Raw genomic sequence first — 16669 nt, 5'->3', positions numbered from 1 at the left:
AGAAACCCGGGCTGGGAATCACCACAAAACAAGAGGTACAAACATCTTGTATTTTATTAAGCTAGTCAATGTGTTCGGATCACAGTCAAGACACATGCCGTGAGAGCCCCCGAGCTCCTCCTCGTCCCATCGGTCCCCCAGCCAGAGCTATCTAAGCACAAATCCACAGGCTGGGCTTTTTTTTGTGCTACAAAAGGAGGACTGAGGGAGAGATGATTGTCCCTCGCCTCAAACCAAGCAACAGTCCTCTCCCTGCCAGCAGACAGAGAGGCAGGACCAGCGGCACAGGGCTCCTGTGCCAACCCTCCTGCCCTTCTCCATTCTCACAGCCGCCCCGTTTTCCCCACCCTGTTTTCTGCCCCAGCCAGACTGGGAAGCTCTGCTGGATGTCAAGAAGGAAAAAAAAAAAAAAAAAAAAAAATCTAAGATGCAAGCGAAAATCCAAGGCATTGCAGGTGGCATCGAGCCGAGCAGGGATCAGAGCAGAAGGAAGAGGCGCTTGGCACAGCCCGTGAAACCACCGAGCACAAGTCCAACAAGCACCAGAGCGACTGTGGCCACCAGCCACGGCCTGGGGACAGCCCCCGGCCCCTGCACTGCCACCCCGGGAAACCCAGCGAGCCTCAACCACCACAAACCCGCGCTCCCCCAGCTCGGGGTCACCCCATAAACTTCCAAGAGCTCAACATGGTGGTAGCAAAAAGAAAAAAAAAAAAAAAAATCAAACCCAAGAAACACACAACACCACATTAAAACCAACGCTTTCGGCCCACAAGATTGTTTTGTTTTTTGCTCTCCTCAGCACAGTGGAAGCTCTGGGACTAGCTTGGAGCTGGTTTTAGCAAGCTTTGAGTTGGTACAGAAATAGCACCGGCCCTGAGCTGGCTTTCACAAGGCTCCATCGCTGTATGACACGAGGCTGCGGCTCTCCCCCGGGCTGGCAGGGGCAGGCTGGGGGAAACTCTGGGGAAAGCCCAGCCACAGGGCTCAGGAGCCACGGGCAGAGCAGGGAGCCGGGATACACGGAGCGTCCCCAGTGATCTCTCAAGTTTTCTTTAGCCCTGGAGAACGGCTTCACATCAGCAACCAACGTAACAGGCCGGGGAAAGCAGCCCCCTGCTTTTGGCTTCTGGGGTGGGATTTGGAAGCGATGCACCAAATCCTGTGCGGGGCAAACTGGCACTAACCCTTGGACGTAGCAGATCTGCATCAATTTATACCCAGGGAGGAGACTCCAACTCGTGAGTGCTGGGATTGGGGGTAAGAAGTGTCTTCCTTTACCCCAATCTTAAAGAAGTCAAGTTGAGCCTCCAGTAGAAGGGGACAGAGCTCGTCACCTTCCCTGAGGCTGCTTTGCCGCTACGTTGCTCCAGAGCTTTGAAGTCTCCCACTTTTTCAGCTTCGTGTATCTCTGACTGGGGATGCGCATCCAAAAATAAAAAATAATTCATCAGGTCCTCAACCACAGTTGCATGTTCTGGAGAGGAAGCCCTGCACAGGGATCTTTCAGGTGCCTTTTTTAAAAGGTTACTATCCCTCCCCACAGCCCAGAGGTACGATGTACTGAAAGATGCCACTGGGCTGTTAAGAATCCCCGTCGAAGGGCCTTTTCCTCCTCTCCAGGTGTGCAAAACCTCTGTGTTAATATTAAACACCCCCCCCTCAGGAGACCAGGGCACTTACTAAGGGATGGTTATGAGGAAAGTAAGGCAACAACCTTGCTGCCTTTTAGAAAGAAGCCCTCTGATTTCACCACGTGGCCCCAAAGTGGGCTCACTGCAGCTCAGAAGCAACGTCTTGTTACAGAAACATCAAGTTTATTTACTTTTGTTCTTAAACTGCCTTCTGTGTCCAGCCCTGACAGGCCACCAGTCTGATTCAGGACATGGATGGACTGGGTTAGTCTCCTGCACCGGACTGTGACCCCCTGCACTGTCTGTGCAGTGACAGCACCAGCCTCATCTGCTGCCCTGAGCCCACAGCACTGGGCTCCCAGCTCTCATCCCGCACCCCCGGCAGCCTGGGAGCCATCCGACCCGAGGCACAAGCCACAGGCATTCCCTGTTGGTTGCTGCTTTATTTGCATTGCTCTTTTCTCCCCTCAAGATCCAGCTGTGGCCAAGGGAATACCTGGCCCAGAGCAGAGCTGAGGAATGCCTCCAGCTCCTCCTGATTTTGATTTCAGCCCAGCAATTCTCTCACCTTGACCAACCCCAACTACGCAGCCAGAAGGGAATGACAATTGGGCCTCTCCAGATGGCAAACACAGCCAGGCTTCAGCTCGAGCAGACCTCCAGAAAGGAGCTGCAGAGTGCAGATCCCTCTGATGGGCTCTGCAGCAAGGCAGTGGAGGGTTTCCTTAAGCAGCTGGAAGAAAAAAAAAAAACAACACAGCCCACCAGCTATCCACCCCACTGAGCCAGGCTTCCACCATCACCAAGCAGCGTCCTCGGCATCAACTGAGGGGCAAAGGGGAGGGGACTGTGCTCTGGCTCATACATTGAAGGATAAGTCCCACAAGATGATTCTCTTTTCTTTTCCCATCCCATCAAACAAAAATAATGAGCTAAACAAATGGCTTCAAATAAAAACACTGGTAGCACTGGAGGAAAGAGGGACTGACAAGCTTCACAGCCCATCTTAGATCTCTAAGAACACCCAAGATGAGCCAGAGTCTTTGACCTGCCGTTCTTGCTTACATCGTTTCCTTGGCTTAGCCTAGAAAAGCACCACGAGTTTCAGGAGAAGCTGCAAAAGGAAAAACCTGCAGGGAAATCCTGCCACTCCAGCCCCTCCACCTGCCTTTCAGACCCCAAGGTACAGACCTCGTAGGGCCAGCTCCAGCTCTAACTTAAAGCTCGGCATCTCTCCCTGCTGTGCTACGAGGCTGCATGCTGCAAAGGAACTGAAACTGGAATATAAATGAATCCTCTGGGACTTGTGCTGGTTTTTTTTTTTTTTAGTTTTTACCTGAAAACAAGGAACATCCTGCCACTCCAGTACAATGCATCATGCTAGGAAGTCTGCACAGATTGGAGTATGTTACTCGTCTGTCTGTATTATGCCCCTTTCGTAGCAGCTTCTGGCTGGCCCACGTGAAAAAACACGCAAACGTAGAAGACTAGTGGTTTTTACTTGCATAGCTGCTGTTAGTTCGTGTGGATGGAGACATCTGTTTCTTGAGTACATTGACACAGATGAACTACAAAGAGGCCGTTCCCACCGCTCTGCTGTCCCGGGAGCAACCCGTTTCTTCATTTCCAAGCATCGGCGTGTGACAGGATGTCAGACACAGGTTGCTTGAGATGCTGTCAGGATGGAGGTCTGAAAGGTCCCTCACAGGGAAATTAGCTCTTCCAGCATCTGTCCAGGTAGCATCATCCCTTCTTTTTTGGGATGCTAAAAGCACTGAACGGTTTGTGAGCTCAGTCCTCCTGGGCAGCGGCAGTCACTGCGCTGTCTCCAGAGGGATGCGAGGAGGGGGGACACAAACACTCGAGTTCTGCCACCCTCTCTAGCATGGCATAGCAGCAGTGGTGTGTCGGAACAACCAGCAGAAGAGATAATGGCTTTGAGATCCTCCTTCGTCCTCCACACCTCATTGCAAGATTTAGAAGGAAAAAAAAAAAAAAAAAAAGAAGAGGCATTGGGTCCTTTGGAGATGTCTGCTCCAACCCAGGGTCACAGCACTCCAGCCAAGTGGTTGAGCCTTAGCGGTGTTTAAATCCCACACGGCTCTTCTCTCTCTTCCAGCAGCTCCGCTGGATTCCACTCCTTTTCTCCAAGGTCTTACGCTGGAAGCAAAGAAGTGGGAGGGACTGGGGAAGGAGGAGCAGAGTCCTTTTCACCTCTCTCAAGCAGCCCAGCCAATCTCTTGTTGCTCGTGAAGCATGCAGCTTGTAAGGAGAGCAAGGATGTGCACTTCAGACTACTCTCTCCTTGCAGGCCAAAATCCCTTTGCACTGAGCCCGCTCCATGGGGGACAGGGAAAGGAAATAAATATGCTTGTTCAAAGAAAAAAAAAATTATATTAAGAGCTTTCCCCCCCTTTTAAATAGCATAATTGTTTCCTTTTCTCTCTGACATTGGAAGAGTATCCAGAACCCCAAAGGAACTCGACTTTTTTTTTTTTTAATATTATTTATATATATAAAAACTAAGAATTAAAAGGAAAAAACCCTTGAAAAATAATTCAAAGGAGGGGAGAAAAAAAAAAAAAAAATCTGCTTTCCTGTCACCAGATTGCCAAGCAAGAGCTAAACACTCTTTGGATCTTCTTTCCCAAGCTAGGAGGGCTCCATTTCTGCTGCGCTGGTTTGGTTTCACTGAAGTCAAGTCCACGCTTTCGAAGCTGCCTGCCCATTTCAGGTGACCAAGCAAGCTTTGGGGAGGAATGAGGGGGGAATGAATGACTGCCCGTCTCTCGCCCATCTCTGCCGACTGGGAGAAGGGCAGAGCTCTGCCTCGGCCGTGCCGAGGTGCCTCTCTCTTCTCAGAGCAGTTGGCGCCGTCGGAGATGTACAGCCGTCTGGTGGGGATACAGGTGGAGGGTGTCTGTGTGCGTGCCCAAATTGGATTTTTTTTTTTGGTTTTTTTTTTTTTGGTAGATATTTTTGTTATTGTTGCTGCTGCTGCTTCTTCGTTTCTAAGTATCGCCCGGATTTTTGTTTCCTTTGTTCAGACGCTGCACGTTCCGAGAGGGGGAGAGAAAGGTACACCAACCCGATGCCTTTCCGAACATCAGCCCATCTCTTTCCACTGCTTGTAGAACTCCAGAACATTTTTTATTTCTACACTGGCATTGGCGGCTGCCTGGATGGCAGACTGCAAACAAACAGAGACAAAACGTTTTTTGTTTTTTTTTTTTTCTTGCCCTGTCAAGAAGTCTGCCCCTCACAACTTGGGAGATTCTCAGGCAGAGTTTGCCCTGGCTAAAAGGCTCAATCCTCCTCCATGCTGCAGTTGCTCTGGAGCGAGAGGCCTGCGCAGACACGCAGATTACTTCTCCCACCTCCCCCAGGATACTTTGCACCACAAAAACATGAGAAATCAAGGGGCCTTCAAGGAAACAGGAATCTCGAAATCTGGGAAATCCAGGACAGTTATTACCCAAGGCAGGAACGTTAAAAAGTCAACCAGATTTTGATCTTGCTAGGAAGCTCAGCACAGCCAAAGAGCTACCGACCTGCATGGGCGCCGAGAACGTGCTTGGGTCCTCCAGCTGGAAGCCCGTGATGATGGTGACCATTCCCGTGGTGTCGTCATCTCCGCTTCCCTGGGACACTGTCAGTTGTTTGCAGCTGTCCAGTATTTTATAGAGATTCCTGCCAGACGCAAGAAAATAGAAACAGAGGGGAAAAATCAGGGGGAAGACCACTTGTTTGTGCAGTTTCATATGCTCAGGAGGACACAGGGAGAGCAGGACTGTTTCTCTGTTGCCTGCTGAGGGCTTTTTGAGACCCTTCTTAGCACCAAACACTTGGTGCTATGCGAGACGCACAGATGGATGCCCTAACACTCTAAGAAATTTTAAAATTATTAGAGCATCAAGCACGCTGCACAATGGGCCCCAGTGCTAACACCTCTCCCCAAAGCCACCTGCCTGCTGGGAATCGGGCTCAGGCATCTCCAGATGTTGTAATCTTACCAGGCATCTAAATCTTGTCTCTTCAATTTATGCCTCTCAAAGCTCTTCCCAACATCTTTCTGGCAACGAATGTACCTGAGGAAAGATCAGTCACTGAGCTCAGAGAGGCCGTGTCACAGACTGGAGTCATTGCTCTACGGCACGTCCACCCTTTTATCAACCAAAACACCACCCAAAGCCCTGCCCAAGGAATCCTCTAGATCACCTCCACCCTTATCACCACAGCTGGGTGCAGGTCACAATACCACGAGTGTTTCAAAGCTCACCAGCCCCAACACAGGCCTTGAAGATGCAGTTTGTCTTCACAGAAAGAGCCGTTTGTCCTTCTGCAGCTACCCTGGGCAATAGCGCCGTACAGCTCTTCCAGCACTCCCAGGGCATCAGTAAAAGGCACTGCTCAGTTTTATGCTCTGATAAAGAGATGCAGCTCCCCCCGGTCCTCAGAAGCAGCTACATTTCATGGCTCAGCAGCAGCTACAAGCGCATCTGGAGAACCAGCTGCCAAATCTGTTACTTCACTGCTTTCCCTCCTGCCAAGCGCATTCCTGAGGCCTGGCTTTTCCTTGGCCCACTCCTCACTCTGCTCCAAGGGATGCAGCGCCTGCTCCCACCATTAACATTTTATTCCACCCCAAAATACACCAAAAGCAAGGGCAAATCACATCACTCCCCCATTCTCACCTGTTTCCCTTTTTAAATTCTGCCTCCAGATACCGGATGCTGTCCCGAGCACCTGCGTTCTCCTTTTTCAGGAAGTCTAAGCCATCAATCACTAACAGAAAAAAAAAAAAAAAAAAGAACATCTGGTTTACAGCTCTACTGCTGCAAACTCATCCAGATGTGTCAAGAATTCCTCATCGCCCTGAACAGTCTGTGATGCGCAGCAGCAGCGGCTGCCGCAGGAGGCAGATGAAGTGAAGGGCAAGCAGGGCCTCTCTCTTCCCAGATGTTCATCGATACACTATGTTGGATTCTTCCCAGCACGGGCCACACATAAAACAGGCCCCGACAGTGACATGTGGCAACGGCGTTACAACTGCTCCAGCTGAAGTAAAAGACAACAGCAGCAGGAGAGGAAGCCACCACCTCGGCCCACGGGGCTCGCTTCCCAGCAAGGAGGGAAGGGACCTGACCCCTGGGCTCGGCACTGGTGAGGCCGCCCCTCGATGAGTGGGTTCAGTTTTGGGCCCCTCACTCCAAAAAGGCCATTGAATGACTCGAGCGTGTCCAGAGAAGGGCAACGGAGCTGGTGCAGGGTCTGGAGCACAGGTCTGATGGGGAGCGGCTGAGGGAACTGGGGGGGTTTAGTGTGGAGAAGAGGAGGCTGAGGGGAGACCTCCTGGCCCTCTGCAACTCCCTGAAAGGAGGGTGCAGAGAGGGGGGAGGAGTCTCTTGAGCCAAGGAGCCAGCGGCAGGCCAAGAGGGAATGGCCTCAAGCTGCGCCAGGGCAGGGTTAGACTGGCTCTTAGGAAGTATTTCTTTGCAGAAGGGGTTGTTGGGCGTTGGAATGGGCTGCCCAGGGCAGGGGGGGAGTCCCCATCCCTGGAGGGTTGAAGAGTCGGGTTGACCCAGCGCTGAGGGATCTGGTGGAGTTGGGAACGGTCAGGGTGAGGTTCATGGTTGGGCTGGAGGAGCTTCGAGGGCTTTTCCAACCGAAATGATTCTATGATTCTGGAATGAGCAGAAGGCAGGCTCGTTTTTTTGCTGTGGAGTCCCCGTACCTGTTCGAGGGATGATGATTATGAACCTCCCGCTGGTGGCCAGCTGCTTGACAACAGCCAGGTGCTGGCAGAGGGCCTGGGTGTCCGGGACGAGGTACGGAGACATGGCTGACTGCGCTTTGGGCTGCTGGAGACTTCCCTCCAGCTGAGAAACCTCCAGCTGAAAAAACACACAGACACTCGCTTTGTATTTACGCTAAAACAAACGATCTAACAGGGCAAGACTCGCCCTGCAAAGGTCCATCAGGCCCGTGAAACCTCCCAGCACACGGAGCAGAGCTGGATGCAGCCAGGGGGTCAGAGGAAGGTGATCTCGTCCCACTCTGCACCGCACTGGTGTGGTCCAACCTCAAGTGCTGTGTGCGGTTTTGGGCACCTCAGTATAAGGACATCAGACTATTACAGCGTGCCCAGAGGAGGGCAAACAAGAGAGTGAAAGGTCTAGAGGGCAAGACTTTGGAGGAGCAACTGAAGTCACTCAGCTTGTTCAACTTGGAGAGAAACCTGAGGGGAGACCTCGCTGCTGAGGGGTGACTTCATCACAGTCTACAGCTTCCTCAAGGGGGGCAGTGGAGGGGGAGGTGCTGATCTCTCTGGTGACCAGTGATAGGACTCGAGGAAATGGAACGAAGCTGCATCAGGGGAAGTTCAGGTTGGACATTAGGAAAAGATTCTTCACTGAGAGGGTGGTCAGTCAGTGGAACAGGCTCCCCAGGGAAGCGGTCAGAGCACCAAACCTGTCAGAGTTCAAGGAGCATCTGGACGATGCTTTTAGGCAGACGGTTTAGTCTTAGGTAGCCCTACGAGGAGCAGGGACTTACGGGTGTCTTCCAACTCAAGATATTCTATGATTCTGTCTTTGCAGAACAGACTTACTGCCTGTGCGTGGGATGGAAGCAGAGAGCTCTCCCTTCCCAGACTCAGCTGGACAGGGTGCTGGGCCATCTTGTTTAGGCTGTGTTTTTGCCAGAAAGGTTGGATCAGATGATCCTTGAGATCCCTTCCAAGCTGGTATTCTCTGATTCCTAGTTTCAGACATTTCAGCCACTACCCTGCCAGTTTTCAGGCTGGAACCTGCCATCTCCTACCTGCAGTCGAAGCTGAGCCATATCTCGCATTAGCCTGTTCCGACGAGCTTCTTCTGCAGCCTAGTTACAAAAACAAACTTCCATATCAGTTAGCAGGAAACACACAAGCTGACACTAGCACACGCTTCCAGAAACAGGGTGAAAAGGGGACACCCAAGTAGCTTTAAGGAGCAAAACTTTGACCTCCCACTAAAGATCTGTGATTATAGTTACAATCTAATAGTAATCTACAGGAAATTGTGCCAAGTACAGAGAATTAGCCCACCTCTGCCAACTCACCATGTGAAACTGGGCTTGCGCCTGGTGCAGCAAATTGTCTTGCTCCGACTGTGCTATGCTGATGAAGATCCCAAGCTCCGAGTTGAACTGCAGGATGCTGCCTTGCAAGTGGGTAATGAAGTGGCCAAAGCTCCGAATGCAGCAAATCCGAACAACAGACTGCAAAGAAGCAGACAGGCAATCACCAGCCATGTCTCCCCATGGGGGTTGTAGCCTGAGCCAGCTCCGACCCTGCAGCTCACGCTTTTGGAAAAGGCAGAAACCGCTATTAAAAAAAAAAATCTAAAGGGAACATTTCTGATGAAAATGTGCTTCTGAAGACAAGAGACAGCAGGAAAGCCTACAGCTGGACAGAAAGCTTGGAAGTGCTTGCAGTCTGGGCTTCCCCAACTTGCGAAGACTGCAGAAAACATCAACAGGCTCTCCCCCACAAATCTCTGCTCAAGCCCTCAGTGCTGGGAAAAGGAAATCAAACAAAACAATCTATATCTGATTTTGGGGTAGGCACCACTCTTGCTGCACAAAGGCAGCAAACGGTGAGCTCACGTGGGATGTGAGATCGCTGCACTCTGCTCCAGCTGCCCCAGCAGCTTGAGGTGACATTCGAGAGCTCAACTCGCCGGACTGGGATTTAACAAACGTGGGTCCCACGTCACGTGTCAGAGCGGTGCCCTCAAATCGAGGCAGAAAATGTTAATCCCTGCTCCAAAGGAAGCGGATTGGTCCAGCAAGGCAAAAGAAGAGAAGAACCTTTTTCTGCACACCTCCGCTACCCAGAAACAATGACCTTGGCCCTTTGTGCTTGGGAAAACAGACAGAAGTGTTGCACGAGGGCACAGTGTGGCATGTGAAGTGAGATTTCACCGACTTTTGCATTTACTAGAGAAGGATCACAGGAAGTATCCTGCAGCTCCAACCAAACTCCCTTCACTCTGGGCAGGGCAGAGATAACAACTCTCCTGCCCAGGCAGGGAGGTCAGGAGCAAAGCTGTCAACACGTGACTCTGCTTCCTTTCATAATGACTCTGGCAGGGAATTTTCTGAACGCTGATTTTTGGATAAACAGATGACTACAGCACCCACCAATAACACGAACCCATCCTCAGTTTTTTGGCAAGAAAGAACTACATCATCTGCACAGCCAAGACAGGCTGTACCCCCAGAAAGGGACATAAAGCTTGTGCCAAGATTCAGGATTTGCCCTGACTCACCTCCTCAACGGCCGAGAAAATGGGCCGGTCCTGCTCAAAGTTAAACCTCTTGTGTGCATTTTTCAGAGGGGGAAGATTCCGCAGGGCCACATCTTCTGGGAGCAGCAAGTTGGCTTTGAGGTCTGGGAGCTCAGCGCCGCTCAGGATGTCCTTGACTTCGTTACACAGGGCCAGCCCTGGAGAGGATGGAGGGGAAGCACAGCAATATATGGTGACTTAAACAAGAGGAGAACTGCTTTAAGGCACACAATCTGTAATGATCAAGGGTGAAGGCTTTAAATTACACGTGTACTGTGAGCATGTGTTGGAGGAACAAAAAGGCCACGCACAATATAAAGAGTAACTGTCCCAAACAGCCTGCTGAGGCACATCACTTCAAAAAACTGTAGTTTGGGGGGGATTAGCTTTCCCATTCGTTCCGACAGACAAACATCCCTGTTTAAACTATGCTTCTCATGAACCATGGGGATCTTTGGGCTGAGGTACAGGCCACATCATGAGCATTTGGAGCTTCAAAACTAGTTTCCACAATCGCCATGACAAAAATAATACCCTTACTTATGGTCTTGAGAGTTAATTCCAATCACGTTGGCCACACAAAGACTTATGCACACAGGAGTGTTTCAGTATATTGTCAGCCATATATAACACATTAACAGAGCTGAAGTCTACGGGACAGTATTTAACTGGAATGGTGTTTAAACACAAAAACACACACGTGATGTTGCTTCCCACTGTGCTTATAAGTAAACTGCTACTGGCAAATCTCTCACCCCGGGATCTATCACACACCATGAAATCACTGACGACTAGGCTTGCTGAGACATTACACTGTCACTTCCTTCTCCAGTACCTGATTCCTGCAGGTCTGCAGCAGAAGGCAGAAGGTTCAGGAGCACAGACAGCCTGTTCCACAGGCTCTGAGAGCTCTGCAGGAACAAAACACAAGAGGCCACAGAAAATGTCAAGGCAGACGTATGCAATAACCAGGCCACTTTGCTTTCCAGCATCTTTCACACACCCGAGAATGCTTTATGAAGAGTAAACTTCACTACACTTCTTAGGTCAAGATTATCTTATATTCAGCTGGTGGGGTATTTACAGTCACCTTCTGTCCAGGACTGGGACAGTAGCTTCAATATCCCCTTGGTGTCCCCGCACAGGGGAGCTGGACACCAAGCAGTTCCCACCTGAGCACACATGATGATGAGGTCCGTGTTTGTCCTCAGCCAGTCCAGGAACACCTTGACAGTGAGCAGCAGCCCTTCGTTGGTCACGATCTCTAGTTTCTCCTGAAGGGATCGCTCATTCCTGCAGGATTTGCTACTTGAAATGCTTTCCTCAGAGTCAGACACATCATCTGGGAAACAAAGGGAAAAGCAGGATAGCAGGCATAAAACCCCTTGAGGAGCCAAGCGCTACTGGTACGAGAAGAGCACTGGGTTGGTACGAGTTGAACTTCTGGGTGCCTCCACACATCCTCATAAAATCAACTCCCTGTCCCCTGTGATAAGAGCATATCACTGTTGCATTTTCTTCTTCACTGGGAGAAGACTGCTAAAATCTCCCTGCGAAAGTTTGGCGAATGTCTTCACCCCTGCAGCAGCCTCCGAGACGCTCACTAACAGCAGGGGAAGCAGCACGTGCTGGCACAAGGACCGTTTCATTTACTGCGGAGAACAGAGCCAGCGATCCCTGGTTAGGTCACGGCACACCGATCTTTGGGCTGTGCAAGAGAAGGCAACTGCAGGGCTATTTTATGAGCCAGGGCCCAGGTGATTGTTTAAATACTGAATATGCTTTGTAATCTCGTAATTCTACAGACCCGAGGATCTCAGAGCCACTGCCAGGGAAATTGCATCCTGGCTACGTGAGCGACCCGAGGTCAAGGTAGCAGCAATCTGGGAATCAACAACACCTTTTGCTCCAGTCCCTTATTTTAATTGCACAGTCATTTCTGCCTATTAGCACAGCAATTATCATTCAATAAACCCTCAGAATAAAAAAGGGAGGAAGTAATTTATTCCGAAACCATCCCTGATAGATTGTTAAGACCATTAAATAGCTTGAGTTTTGAAACAGCACGGCTGAGGCAAGGAGAGCTCAAAGCTAAAAAGCACATGAGTTAATTCATTCAACCTGGCTCACTCAACCTCTCATTCTTTACATTTATAAAGGTATCATGGCCACACTATTCAAATAGGTTCCTGGAGCTGCAACATCTGTGTAACCCATTGAAGGAAAACGTTAAACAGACCAAAAATCATTTGTTTCTTCCTTCACCCCCATCTCTTTCAAGTGGCTAGGAAGCAGTGCCGGGAGCCAGTAAACATTAACATGATCTAATACTCCCCTTCAAATCCTGGCCCAGGCAAAGCCTGAATCTTGCCAGTGCTGCAGGCCCACTGAATTTGGCAGCACGATGCAAAAATGTTTCCTTGCTCCAGGGAAGCTGGGAGGAATGACAAACAAGACCAAACAGGCCCATGTGGTTTTATCTGAAATACAAACAACTCCCTGTAGTGCATCAGATCTCCCTTTCAAGCTGTTTTTTTCCCAGAACATTACTCAGTTGTGTAAGTCGCATGGTAATAGAAACATTGCAGCTCCACCTGCTGTGCATCTGCAGTTTGGTTCAGTCCCGAGCACTCGGCCAGGCAGTGTTCAGAGGGTCACAGAGAGGCCCTCGACTCCTCTCGCGTGCACCTAGGTCACATCTTACACACAAGCTCCTACAAGAGCTTTGCAGAGCTGACAATCTAACATCTCATGGAGAACCTCCTGGACTGCATCTGCACTCTCCATCACCAGAAGCACTAGTAAGTGTCTGATTACAGACATTTCACATGGGAAAAAGGAAGATAATCTGAATTTTTAATACCTGCTGGAATTATCCTCTGTGTTATCAGAGCTGCTCGGCATTTAGCCTGTTGAGCAGAGCAACAGATAAACCTGGCAGGCTGCAGGTGTTTCCTTTGCTCAGTGCACATATTCCTGAATGTCAGGCAGTAAACCTCCTCCTTCAGGAAACACCCAAGACCTGCCCAGTACTTAGGCAACCTGCTCCTCCAAACCTGGCCAAAGGAAAACTTGCACCACGGGAAAATGTGAATTTTAACAGACAGACTGCTACAGCTTGCAGTTTTCTACAGAGAATTGCAACGACGAATGTTTTGAACGAGGTCGCTGATCCTTACCTTGCTCTGCCAAGCTGGGCTTCTCCAGATCTCCGTTGACACATGGCTTGCTTTCTATTCCATCCTTCAAGATGGGTGATTCACTGTTCGGTTTCAGAAGGATGTTGCTGAAAGTAGGAGCCAAGCGAAAGCAGCGTTTGGTCTGAAAGAGCTGGGTGGACATGGCCTGGAGATTACTGGCTATGCTTGCGTCATTAGTGCTCAGGGAAGCTGGCCCATTCACTGCTGGATCCGGAGCCTCAGTTTTAGAGATGCTTGGGCTCTTGGAGTCCCCCAGCCCACTGCCATCCACACAGTTTTTTAAGGCCTCTTTGGGCCCGCTTTTGCCTCGGCCGCTTCCCTCCTCACCTGGCTCATCCTCCATGTCCTCCAAATCGGACCGAGATTCTTGGCTGTTCATGTCAGAGTCCGTCTCCACATCAAAAGCAGCTTCTGCTTCCTCGTCGCTCTTCTCTGAGCCACTTTCTGAGCCATCGCTGCCCTTTATGGAGCCCTGACTGGAGTCAGAGTCAAAGCCCTCGCTCAGGTCACTCTCATCCACCTTCTGGGGGTGGCGGCGGCGGCGCAGACAGGAGAGGCGGGAGTATTTCTTGCTTTTCTTGCAGTCATTCTTCCGCTGTTCCTCGCTGGGCTGATGATTGGCCAAGTCAGCTTCAGCTTCCTTCTCAATCGAGTTCAACGGCTCTCGCGGCTCCTGGTCATCTGCAGGCATTTGCAACAAGACCACAAGTTAAGAAAATCCCAACACGTCACACAAGCTGCTTGCCAGCCCTAAGCCCAGGGCAGCACTACTGCGAATTTCAGCCATCACTTCTATTAGTGTCTTTAACCAGAGAACACGTAACGGCAACCCCAGAAGAACGACTCGCTTTCTAAAAGGTGCCCAGAAAGACTCAGGAAGCCTGGACTCCTACTGCCCAAAATGCGCTGCCCCACGATCAGGCAGCCTCAGTGCTGAATGCTGCTAGACCAGCGTAAAATACACAGTTGAATCTCAAATCTTTTCCCCAGCTTTCTACAGCCTGAGAGCCAAGCGACCCACCAAGCAGGGCAAGGGCATGTGCCAGTCAGCTTGCTCAAACCAGCCACTCCAGCCTGTAACTAGACCTAATCTACTAGAGTTGACCTAATCCCTTCCCTAACCAATATGCTCACAGACTTTCCAGCAGCCCTAACAGCTTCAAAACCCATGCAGGGGAGGAGTCATTCATTGTTGCTTTTCACCAGGAAAACTCCAGTCCTGTGTTCTGTGAAATATTACAAACTGACTGTTTGCAGAGGAAAGATTCAGCAGTTTTATTCTCTGCTCAACAGGATCCCCCAGAAACTAAAGATCTGCTTTTGTCTGAGCAGAGATGAGGTATGCTGAGCAGGCCCTGCCTCCCCCAGACACTGCTCTGCCCAGGTGTTTCACCTGAGATCATCTCCTCAGCGGAGGAGAAAAGAGTCCAGTAAATAACAGCAAATAGAGACAGAAAATAAGGAGCACAGATTGGGGTAAACAGATGATGAACGAGCTGCCAAGAGATACAGAAAGGTAACTCCTTACAACAAGGAAAGTGGCATTTTAATCCTGTGATGATGCTGATACTCACAGAGAGCATCAAAGTGGAGACTGTCTCAGCAGATCACCCATCTTTGGGGATTTCAGTCCAGCAGGCAAAGATCAAGATGTCTCTACCACCACTCTGGCACTACACTACAAAACCCACGCCCAGGAGATTTAGGCGAGAAAAGTAAAAGCCAGCCCTACAGGCAGGCAGCTGAGGAGATCCAGCTTATACTGTGTCTGCTCTTACCTGTGCCATCACTCTGAAAGGCTGGGACTGGATTTTCCCCTTCTTCTAGCTCTGCCTGCAGGCGAATATTGACGTGATTTATCAGGTGAGAGAAGAGGGCCAGAGTGAAAGCGATGGCTGCACTGTACTGCTTTGAACCTGCAACAAGACAGCGCAATGAGGTGGGGGAGACTGACCACTAGTCCAAAACATGAATGCCAATTACAACCTCTTCAGCCTAACTGGACTGCTGAACGTTAATCATTACCTTTCTGAATAGCTGAATAAAGCACTGGTTACCTGCTCTCTTGAGGCTGTGAACGCTCATAAGGCAGATGATCACCATGCGAAAGATCAGGAGATCAGGCAGGAAGGAGTAGCCACTCTCATACTCTTCTTCATCTTCACTAGTTGAGCTCAGATTAGGAGGAGAAGGCAGGTAGAACAAGCACAGGTTGAAATCCTCTAGCACAGACTGGCAGAGAGATGTCAGCTCAGAATCCAGAGAGCTTAACAAGAGGGAAAAATAAACAAGAATTATTATTCAAGACTCAAGCTCCTGGCAATGTCTGCATGGAAACTGAACCAAAGCTGGCAGTTAGGCCTTCCTTTAGCACTCGACAGGATGAAGCACCAGGGAATATACTGCAGGCAACAACAGCTATGGGAAGCAAGCAAGATGAATCAGATTATGTTTTCCTCCCCACAGCTGCCAAACTAAAGACAATAACTAGAGCACCTCTCTGCAAAGAGATGGGTGTCCAAAAAATATGACTTTTTCCCCGGCAGCTCAGGCAGGAGCCACTGAGATACACAGGGCACCCCAATGCTAAAAGTAGCAAAAGTTTTGGATCCACTGCTCATTGGAGCATTGCAGCGCACAATCTGGGGACTCAACTTTTCTTCCTGCCATGGATCTAACTTGTAGCCCTGTAAGAATATTCCAAAATCCTCTGCAGCTATTAGCTACTTCAAAAGAAGCACCCACAGCATTCAGTATAATGGGCTATGGGAGTCTCCTAGTTACAAAATAAACCCATCTGCAAAATCTAGCAAATCCTTTTCAGGGGGCAATGTGCTTGGGAAATTGAAGGAATTTCCAATTTTCTTATGTGCTAAATATGTGTTAAGCAGATATTAAATAAGCCTTGAAGTTCCACTCTGCTATAAGTCAATATTTGAAAGCTAATCCCGTGCTAGGCTGCATTAGCAAGGGCACAGCCAGCAGGTTGAGGAAAATGATTATCCCCCTCTCTCTGGCACTCACGAGATGGCATCTGGAGTACTGCGCCCAGTCTTGGGGTCCCCAATACCAAAAAAGAAAAAAAATAAACTCACACAACACTAAAACAAAACACTGACAAAGTGGATTTAGTCCAGCAGAGGACTGTCAAGGGGAATAGAGAACATGATGTATGAGAAGAGGCAAAGAGAACTGAGTTTGTTCAGCCTGAAAGAGAGAAAGCTCAGGGGGTATAAACTTCTGTTTTCAGATGCCAAATAGGTGGTTATAGAGGACCTGAGTAAGCCTCTTCTCAGCGGTGCACAGCAAAAGGAAGGGAAGCAATGGGTACAAGCTGCAGAAAAGGAAAATGAGACTAGATGTGCTGGAAGGGGGACCAGAGAGGTGTGGGATGTCTGTCCTTGGATCCACTCAAACCACAGATGGATAAGGCTCCGAGCAACCTCATCCAACTTCACATTTGAAGCCACCTTCACAGTGGACCCTACTCTGGGGGAGGACTGGA

At 49.8% G+C, this 16669-nt stretch overlaps 1 protein-coding gene across 2 annotated transcripts in view; it reads right to left on the bottom strand.

Moving 5' to 3' along the window:
* Positions 1-38: 38 nt before the first annotated feature.
* SMG5 (SMG5 nonsense mediated mRNA decay factor) overlaps positions 39-16669 on the bottom strand; it is a 32948-nt gene continuing 16317 nt past the window's right edge. Inside the window, exons 10-22 of one of the 2 annotated variants that reach the window (XM_074853409.1) lie at positions 15222-15430; positions 14943-15080; positions 13144-13845; positions 11137-11306; positions 10800-10875; positions 9947-10122; positions 8736-8894; positions 8457-8516; positions 7369-7528; positions 6329-6419; positions 5648-5722; positions 5186-5324; positions 39-4824 (exon numbers count right to left, since the gene is read on the bottom strand). In XM_074853409.1, coding sequence (XP_074709510.1) covers positions 4741-4824; positions 5186-5324; positions 5648-5722; positions 6329-6419; positions 7369-7528; positions 8457-8516; positions 8736-8894; positions 9947-10122; positions 10800-10875; positions 11137-11306; positions 13144-13845; positions 14943-15080; positions 15222-15430 — 2239 coding nt within the window. In that variant the 3' untranslated portion in view covers positions 39-4740. Of the gene's footprint in view, positions 4825-5185; positions 5325-5647; positions 5723-6328; positions 6420-7368; positions 7529-8456; positions 8534-8735; positions 8895-9946; positions 10123-10799; positions 10876-11136; positions 11307-13143; positions 13846-14942; positions 15081-15221; positions 15431-16669 lie in introns of those variants that run through there. The other variant, XM_074853410.1, reaches the window with a different exon arrangement.

Source organism: Strix uralensis, chromosome 32, assembly GCF_047716275.1.
Source record: "Strix uralensis isolate ZFMK-TIS-50842 chromosome 32, bStrUra1, whole genome shotgun sequence".
Taxonomy (NCBI): domain Eukaryota; kingdom Metazoa; phylum Chordata; class Aves; order Strigiformes; family Strigidae; genus Strix; species Strix uralensis.
Note: the sequence above shows the minus strand (reverse complement) of the source record. Positions and strands in the feature narration are given on the sequence as shown.